This window comes from Octopus sinensis, unplaced genomic scaffold (assembly GCF_006345805.1).
Source record: "Octopus sinensis unplaced genomic scaffold, ASM634580v1 Contig02842, whole genome shotgun sequence".
NCBI classification, from domain to species: Eukaryota; Metazoa; Mollusca; class Cephalopoda; order Octopoda; family Octopodidae; genus Octopus; species Octopus sinensis.
In genome coordinates, this window is record NW_021826031.1 from 619300 (window position 1) to 629528 (window position 10229).

General features: G+C 33.9%; 2 protein-coding genes across 2 annotated transcripts; one reads left to right on the forward strand and one right to left on the reverse strand.

The window, feature by feature from the left end:
* Window positions 1–543: 543 nt before the first annotated feature.
* On the reverse strand, window positions 544–3194 carry LOC115227369 (SCAN domain-containing protein 3-like). Its single transcript, XM_029798231.1, has 3 exons — window positions 3093–3194; window positions 1696–1932; window positions 544–1053 (listed from the first exon to the last, which is right to left on the reverse strand). Exons 1-3 carry the CDS (start codon window positions 3192–3194, stop codon window positions 544–546), a joined length of 849 nt encoding a protein of 282 aa, XP_029654091.1.
* Window positions 3195–7047: 3853 nt separating this feature from the next.
* Window positions 7048–9835, forward strand: LOC115227379 (serine/threonine-protein phosphatase 6 catalytic subunit-like). Its single transcript, XM_036498605.1, has 3 exons — window positions 7048–7263; window positions 9033–9246; window positions 9645–9835. The coding sequence occupies exons 1-3, from the start codon at window positions 7048–7050 to the stop codon at window positions 9833–9835; spliced, it is 621 nt and encodes a 206-aa protein (XP_036354498.1).
* Window positions 9836–10229: the final 394 nt, after the last annotated feature.

The following is a 10229-nucleotide window of genomic DNA, read 5'->3' on the forward strand; positions in this document are numbered from 1 at the left end:
AATTGGTCCCTTATGATTTTAAGACGCTAAAACACGATATCGCCAAGAACGGTAATGACCCATGGATAATCTTTAAGAAGAAAAACAATTCCCTTATATCTCCAACCATTGACATCGCAGCATCAGTCGCACAGGAAACCAAATTTTCAAATAATATTTCATTTGTTTCAAAAAACACTTTTACTACGGAATATATTAACATTCCAGTTGTACAGGTTTCTAATAATTCGACAAACAATTAATCCTCATTTAATACACATTCATTATCGAAATACCTAAATTTTATTAAAAAAATTCGAAAATAACCTCACAAATCCCATTAAAACAGCTTTACTATAAACCAGGCATTCTCAACCTTTTTTTGTTCATCGCCCCCTAAGATATTTTATCGCCCCCTTTGAAATTTTATCGCCCCCTTGTTCACATACAATTAAAAAAATTTTTGGCATTGTCCCTTAATTGGTTTTTTTTGTATATAACTCAAAAATCAAAATATAAAATAATAAATCAAATGTAAAAAAAATTGAATTTGTATTAAAATTATTAGTGAGACCCTTGATATTGATGTTTACTCGCTAAATATTCTATGTCGGGTTTAATTTTGCTCAACTTTAGGCGTATATCGCCTCTATAACACACTTCCAGTCTATTTCTTTCACATTGTGTATTATGATTGACAAAACTAAATCCACTTTCAACTAAATAAGTGGTAGGGAATGTCAATAGTACATTACTCATTTCCTTCCATAAATTTGGAAATTTCATTTTTAGATCTTTTGATTGCCAAAATTTAGAGATACCATCCTGTTGAAATCTGTGAATATATTCTTCATTATATTTCAATTCAATTATCTCTTCTTGGATTGTTTCGTTCATATCTTCTGGCACACATGAAAACGGATCAATCATCCATGCTTCAAATTCCAAATCAAACAAATCTTTGAACCTAAGAGATATATCCGCTTCTAGTTCCGTCAAATGTTGACAATATGTCATAATATTGTTTTGAATAAAATATTTACTTATCTCGGATAGTTGTGAAATGTTTTCAAACTGATTTATAGAAAAATTATGTCGATAAAGCAATAATTTTCTTGCAAATGTTTTCATTATTCTTTTGCAATCAATCATGTTGACAAAATTTCCTTGAAGAAGAATAGTAATTTCATTAAATTTTGTAAAAATCCAATTCAAATAGAATATATCATTTTTTCGTGAAAGCATTTCCTTTTGAAAGCCATCTTACTTCCGTGTGTAATAAAAGTCGAATAAAATCTTCACCAGCATCCTTACAAAACTTTCTAAAAAGACGATCACATTTGCTTCGTGTTTTTATTCTGTTAATTGTTTTAATTACAATATTTAAAGATTGATGTAAACCAGGACATATAATCTTCGATACCAGTTGGTGGCAATGTAAAATACAATGAACCGTAATGACCCATAGATAATCTTTTTCAATAAAAGAAACAAATCCCTTATATCTTCCAACCATTGACATAGCACCATTAGTCGCACAGGAAACCAAATTTTCAAATAATATTCCATTTGTTTCAAAAAACCCTTTTACTACGGAATATATTGACATTCCAGTTGTACAGGTTTCCAATAATTCGACAAACAATAAATCCTCATTTAATACACATTCATTATCGAAATACCTAAATTTTATTAAAACTTCGAAAATAACCTCACAAATCCCATTAAAACAGCTTTACTATCTACAATGACGCTTTCATCAATTTGTAATGAAAACTTACTTCGCTTCAGTCTTTCAATAAGGATTTCCTTTACATTGTCACCCATTTGATCAATTCTTCGACGAATCGAATCATTGCTAAGAGGTAGACTTTTAATAAGTTTAGAAGCATCTTGATGCACTACATCCGATATTATTACTTCCAGTGATGGAATTATGCGATAGTATGAGAACTGGAATTTTTCGCAATAATTTCAGCAATTTTATAAAAAGCGATGTGCGCACCCACAACTACATATAGATAAATGTTAAATAACCATCATGTACTAGAGAGAAGACATCTTGGATACCAAACAAGAATGTAAAAACAGCGTGCTATTTTAAATATAAAATTTAAGGATAAACACTATAGAAAAAATATTAATAAATCTGAAACATTATTAAAATTAACATGTATAAATACTTGTATTATATTAAAATTCGAATATTTTATTAAATATATTATCGCCCCCTTGTAAAAAATTATCGCCTCCCTGTACAAAATTTTCGCCCCTAGGGGGGCGATTCGCCCCCGGTTGAGAACACCTGCTATAAACAATGACGCTTTCATCAATTTGTAAAGAAAACTTACTTCGCTTAAGTCTTTAAATAAAAATTTCTTTTACTTTATCACCCATTTCATCAATTCTTCAACGAATCGAATCATTGCTAAGAAATAGACTTTTAATATTTTAGAAGCATCTTGACGCATTACATCCGATATTATTACTTCCAATGGAATTATTACATTTTCTGCGATAGTATGAGAACTGGAAGTTTTCACAATAATTTCAGCAATTTTATAAGAATGGATCTGCGCTCCCACAACTACATGTAAATAAATTTAAATAACCATCATGTACTGGCTTTGTGAATAACGATTTGATCGTTTTCTTATTTTCAAAATTGTATTTTAAAGTTTGAAAATATTCAATCTGCTTTGACATTTTATCCGGGTGCTTGGGTTTGAAAAGATCCTGTAATCGTGATGGCTTCATCGCTTCATTTGAGAAAAAACAAATTTGACAATAAGACTGTTTCGTATCTTCAGTACATTGAATAAACCCATATTTTAAATATTCTTTTTGATAATGACGACTTTTCTTATTTGATCGAGAAGATATCTTAGATATCAACCAAGAATGTAAAAACAGCGTGCTATTTTGAAAATAAATTGAACCTTTCTCGACGTAAGTAATTTGGAATCCTCTTGTAAATTATAAGAGCATAAAGTTTTTGATGTCATCATCACATCGTTATCCATAAAGGCAGTAATTTTCTACTCCCGTTTTGGTTTTTTGTACTCTGATATGGGGAGAGCAGACTTTTGATGTTCTTTTTGCAAGATTTTTACGTGAAGTTTCATAAGTTTGTTAAGCTCCTCTTCGCTGTAGTCATCCTCCAATAGACTTTTCTCAGCATAGTGCGTTTTTCTAATGGCCTTCTGAATTGACATCCGTCGAACTATTCCTGTTCATGGAGGAGAGCACTCGGGACCACTTGATCTTTGTGATTTAAGATCTCAGTTTTTTAAATCTTTGAGCTGGAGCTTAATCTCTATAGTTGGAGAGGCTGACTTTTTAAGTTGGATTTTTTTAAGGGTGCTTTGCTAACTCTCTTTGCTAAGTTGTTGTGATGTTTAAAAACAGACAGCACGAGCTTTCGCAATAGAACTGTTGACGTAAGTGATTATTTTGTGAGAGAAGTGTAATCATTCAAACAAAAGTTCTGCAATATGATCATTCAGCGTTCAGTAAAGTTTTTAGTCCATGTGTTTGCAGTTAAATAAAAATTTCTTCGAAAAACCAGGATTCCTTCTGATTCTCAAAATCATGAGTTGTGATCACTGTTTGAATTGTGAAATAACGACGAGGATGTTATTGCAGACAGGGTTCATAACATTACAAATGAAAATTATTTCTTTTGGACAGCTAACATGACTACAGAAGCAATTTTTTATTTGCGGTTTTTGGAATCCAACTTCAATAAACCATATTAGGTTCTCTTTGTTGTCGTAGAGAAAAAAAATTAACAAAGTTGCTGACCGTTCTAAAATCCTCATTTACATTGGATGTGACATCAGAACTCTCATCTAACCTCAACAAGCTCGTTAAAGGGAATAATAACTCCTCTTAAAAAATAAGAACCAAGTGGTCTGAGAGTTTTTGATATCAATATACACGTTTTCCTTAGAAAATTCTCTTTGTTACGATTCCACTTTAGACCTGTTCGATAAAAATTTTAGGTAGTCTGTAGATTATTTCTGTAAAATTTTTCAAAGCGCTTTGACATCAACGTAGCGAGTATTAAAAGATTTTCTATCAAAATGGGAACTCTGATAATCACCTTTATACATATCGATCGTTATGTCGATAAAATCATAATTAGACGACTTTCAAATTTTTGTTTCCGAGTTCCCCATGACTCCACTTTGATCGTCCCCGCCATGATCCTCAATATCCTCCTGGGGCGTGCAGTCTCTGGGTCTCTTAAGGGACTTGCTGATCTTCATAGAGAAATTATATTTCAGCCAGTCCTTATTTACGGAATTTGCAGAGTCCATGATTTCACTGAAGCCATGTTTGTACTCGACAAACATGCTCTCCAGAGTGGCCTTCAGCGTTACAGTTTAGATCAGGGGTTCTCAACCTTTTTAGCTCAAGGAACAAATCGATAATTAAGATTAGCTTCGCGGGCCGCACAAAAAATATTTTATATATTTTACATTTTACTAAATATTGATTCGCATAAATATGTAGATTCATATATGCATTGTGCGTTATATTTTTGAATTTGTCTTGAGGAATTAATTCGTAAAAATTAATAATGGACGCATTTTTGAACAATGCCGCCAGTTCTATATCATGTTGTAAATTAATGAGTTCTAGTTGAAACTTTGCAGGCGCATCCTTAATTTCCACGCTGAATGGAGTTGCGAATATTTTCATTAAAGGAAGGAATTCTTTAAAATTCTAAAAATTAAATTTATATAAATGTACCCCAAAACGTGCTTCAAATTGATTAATGAAATCATCAATTATGGATATGTTTAACCTTAAGAATGAATAATTAAATTTAAACATTATTAAAAAATTAAAAAAGTTAGTTACTCTAAAGGGGCCGCAAAAAAATCCTGGGGGCCACATGCAGCCCCGGGGGCCGCATTTGAGAACCGCTGGTTTAGATGTAAGAACGAACACGTTCTTCAATCCCAAGGAGCTTCATGTACTTGCGGTAGAACGTTGAGACGATTCCATCCCATGTAATAACAATTGGCACAATCTTCACCTTAGCCTTGTGAATCAGTTCTAATTCACTGGCTAAAATGTCGTATTTGTGCAATTTTTCTACTTCCAGACTCTTTAGGTTATCTATTGAAGTCACAACCACTTCAATATGCCATATTAGGTTCTCTTTTTTGTCGTAGAGGAAAATGTCGGGTTTGTTATATTATTTTTTCAACTCTGTTGGAATTGTTGTATCAACTCGTATTTCTGCCAAGGTGTTGCACATAATGCTCGGACAGAGTGATTTTTCAGTCTTCTGGATTTTTTGAATCCAAATCTACGGCACAAGTCCATGTGGATGTATCTCACAATTTCATTATGTCTTCTTGTATAATCCGAATTAAGCATCCTGTTGCATTTAGTTATTATGTGATCAACTGTCTTATTGGAAGATTTACAATGTAGACATTTTGAATTAGAGTCTCTGAAAAAATATTCCTGTTTTGAAGAAGTGAAAACATAGCTTTAGATTTAGGAGATAAATTCCCTTTCTTAAGCCATGTTGAAGACGATTGAATATCAAAATTGTTATCATCAAGGGATTCAAATAGCTTTGAGTGGAGTGTTTTCTTCTTAATATTGGACAGTAAGGACTCAATTCGCAATCTATTCAGTGATTTGGTTATCTCTCCTTGTGTGTTCGTTCCATATTTACAATGCAGGAATTCTGTGATCATGGCCATATGGGATTTTCTTTTCTGCTCGGCCCACAGAATTGCTGCCTTCCTTGGAGAAATTAACTTTGCCTCTCTAGATTTTCACGAAAAATGATTAACTTTTGCCTGAAAAATGATTGGGAATTGAAACCAACATTCAAACGAAAGTCCTATCAACATTTTTGGCCACAGGCGGATATTTCTGAAAAATATCTTGTGTTATGGGAGAAAGCTAAATTATTTTTTATCGCTTTTCCTACTTCTTACTTGGTTGAGAGAAGCTTTAACGTTCTATCTCAACTCGTGGCCAAAAGTGGCCAAAAGTCGAAACCGCTTAGAGTCTAAGCCTTAGACGTTGCTAAGAGAGGAGATCTACGGCTTGTCTTACGAACATAAAGCCAAATGTAGAACTTGTTTCTAAATTCATACAACGTCATTGTTCTCATTGATTGTTGTTATAAATAAATTTATTTTTTTCTTTTTATTTCCATGTAAATTTTCATGGTGGGCTATATTGCTAAAAAGTTTGTTAAAGGGGGCGACAACAAGAAAAAGTTTGGGAAACACTGCATTAGTCCAAAACTTCAAGCAACGGTCCGTGTCAAGACACTCATTATGTTGGAGGGTAGAATTGAGTCTTCTATAAAAGGATTTTCTATACAACTAAAAATGTATGTTATCCTACCTGACTGTCTTCTTGAATCAGAAATATTCAGTTTCTTATTAAGAATTTTAATTTATCATTTATTGCTGTCGAAATTCTTTCAAATTCACCTCTTTTCAATTTTTTATAGTTAAAAGAACAAATAATATCCGTTGCATTCTTTTTCTCATCACTTACTGTAGAAGTTTTTTTTTTATTTTTTAGCATATTAATCTATTTTATAATCAAATTAGGTCAAGAGAAAAATTGTCATTGGCAGATAGCCAGAGTAGGGTCCGAGTAGAGGACCCGGGTAGAAGTAAAAAACTTTGTACATAAAATTATTATTTATAAAATAAAATTCCGATGACAAATAAAACGATATTACAAAATTAAAAATAGAATAAGATTAAGAATTATTATTTTACAAATCGATCAATAATAAAAATAAAATTATTGACAAGTAACCAAGCGTTAATGTCGGATAGCTCTGACTTGCTAAAATTATATACATGGATTGACACAATTCCCCTCAGTAGAACCAAAAAAAATATAAACCGAGACTTTTCTGACGGGGGTTAATAGTGTTCATAAGTCAGCAGAAAACAGTTCTCATGGCAGAAGTGATCAAATACTACTTCCCACATTTGGTGGATCTACACAACTACGTCCCTGCCAACGGAACTCGCCAAAAGACAGAAAACTGGAATCTAATTAACAGGCATGTCCAGATGGTCATTGTTTAGCAAAATATTCCACAAGCTTGGATTCGAACTTACGAACAAGGAAATCTCAGACATTGTCAGCAGCAAACCACTGATCATCGAGAAGGTCCTGTTTTATATTCTCGACAACTTGACCTCCTGGACTGACAGGAAACCCAAAGTCCCCGGTCCTCTGAATTATTATATTGAAGGCCCTAAGGAATACGACAAAAAGGTAAATTTGAACGAAAAAGTAAACAATTTGGCTGAAATTTCGCAAAAGAACGAGATCATTCAAGTTGGTTTTTTATAATTAATTTAAAAGATTTTGGAGGACAAAATCCATAGGTTGGAGAGCTTAAATACGCTCAAGGACATCAGAATTGACGAACTAACCCTGAAGGTTAAGAATCTTGAACAGCTAGTTCTCTCTAAAAAGAACTAAAATAGTCTAAATAATAAATTGATGACTTAAAATATTTGTTTTTTTGATATCAATAACCTTTAATGTGAATAAATCGGAAAACAAATTAATTAACTAAAAAGATGGTCGAAAACCTAAAGGTCAGCACAATGACGCTCCGCTGGGTATTTAGTAACAGTTTCCGTGAAGGACAACAACCAAGATTTTTTGAAAAAGCCTCCGATCGTTAGTTTTCGTCAAAATTTTTTAACCAATATCAGAAAAAAGTTGAGTCGCAGGCTTGCCGACGGATCCAGAGATTTTGAAGAAGAAAGGGACAAGTCAAAATCGTCCGAAATACATACATATTTTGTGCTCTTTGACTCTTCAGCTTAAACACTAGCGGAACTCGGTTTGCTGACTGTCTTTGCTAACATCGTCGTAGAAAACAATTTAACACAAGTGACTCCCAAAACCAAGGACTTTATTTCCTTAAGAGGAAAAGTATTCATCCCATTAGAACGCTTCTGTCACCCCGGCAAAAACCGACTGGCCCTAGAATGGAAGGAAACCTGTCGACGTATTAGTATTTTTGTCAGAAAAACAACAAAAATTGTGGTCATAGGTGACTACAAATTTTAGAAACTTGACTTAATGAAAGTTTTAATAATTAATTAAATGTGAAATCGTTAATTTTAGTCAATGTACAAGAGCTCTTAAGGCATTACTTAAAGTTTTGGAATCGACTTGAGCAATATTTTATCATTATCATAACAGAATTAAATTTTTATTTTATTTATTTATTGACCAAAAGACCAGGGTAAGCCAGTTAATTATAATCCCCGTGATCCCCGATTCAAGCGAGGGAGATCCTTCTAAAAGGTTCGATCCTGCCCACATGATCGGACTGAGACGACGATGTCTTAGGGTCAGAGTTCTAGAAGTCCTTTTTTCGGTAGGCATTAAGTGCCTCCTGAGGGTTTCCATATCCGACTGGAAATTCCAACTGACATGGTGGACCCTATAACGCCACGCTAAGACCGGAAGGAAGGTAAGAGATCCCCATTTTTCAACTGTGTCGTGCCAGAAGTACTCATTGCCTCGCGGGCAAAGGAACGATAACGAGAATTGACTCTAGGATGAAACTAGCCTCCTTCGGATTGGAACCAACGACTGTCCAGATCCATTATCCATAGCTAAACTACAGAATTTAATGATATATAATATATTTGAAAATATTTTTATTGCAATTTTGTTGATATTTATTTTTTTTTATAAAATATATATAAAACAATTTGGTTTATAAATATATTATTTTATGTGCGACATTGATAAGTGGATTGAGATCTGTAAAAAGTGCAAATATTTGCCAGAATCATATCTCATGGTAGATTTAAATGCGAAAAAATACAAAGAATCTTTGTAATTACGTAAAGGAAATATTAATTGAAGAAGCAAATGTCCAAAGAGTAGACCTTCCTGTGACAATCTGCGGGGACATCCACGGCCAGTTTTACGATTTGTTACGACTCTTTGAGATCGGAGGAGACCCAACGAACACTAGTTATATTTTTATGGTATGTCCCCCCTCATAACCGCAGGGGGACTACGTGGACAGAGGGCACTACAGTCTGGAGACACTGACCTATCTGCTTCTCCTGAAGGCTCGTTCGCCAGGAAACATAATTCTTCTTCGAGGCAACCATGAAAGTCGAGGAATCACGAAGGTCTACGGATTTTACGGTGGAGGTATCGCAACATTGCTAGACGAATGCCTCAACAAGTACGGGAATTCGTGTGCCTGGCGACACTGCTGTGAGATCTTTGATTATTTCACAATTACTGCGGTGAAATATCTATTTTGAGTTTTAGATTATCGACGGGAGGTATTTATGTGTACACGGAGGACTGTCACCGACTGTGAACACGCTTGATCAGATCAGACTCATCCACCGTAACCAGGAAGTGCCCAACCAAGGAGCATTTTCAGGTGATTAGTGTATATTGGAGAGTAGACTTATTATGGTCTGACCCTGAAGAGATTGAGACATGGAGTATCAGTCCTCGAGGAGCAGGCTGGTTGTTCGGATCAGCAGTCACTTTTAACGTAGGCTGAGAGTGCTTATTGTAGTTTTGTCACGTCAATCAAATTGAGTTGATATGTCGTGCTCATCAGTTGGTGAATGAAGGTGTGTTGTGTTATATTATTCTAGGGATTAAGTACATGTTTGACAATAAGGTGTTGACCGTGTGGTCTGCCCCCAATTACTGCTACCGTTGTGGTAACCAGGCTGCCATCGTTCGCTTTAATGAGGATTATTCTCGTGATATTAAAGTGTTTGATGCTGTCCCGGACGAGGACAGAGTAGTGCCACAAGGAATTGTTACTCCTTATTTTATATAACATGGACTATTTAAAAATGATATTTTTTAATAATATTTGATTAACTGGAATATTTATTGTATATAGTCTTGTAAAAAACAATGCTTATTTGATACCGTACATACGATATGAATATATTAAGATTTGCTAGTAAAAATTTAATTGATAATTTATCGACACACGGAATTTAGAATGCTCTATCGAGCGTTAAATTTAATTCGAAAAAACACAAAACGATTCCTATAAAACTGATTTTTGAAATATCCTGTAAAGTCCAGAATAAAAGAGATGAATAAAAAAACGGTCTTTTTGATTACGTTTTGTTTATTTTTATAATCACAAATAAACCCGTAAATATCGCTCTTTTTCGTTAGAGATCACATCCTTCGATCCCAGTTTAACGATTTCCGGTTCA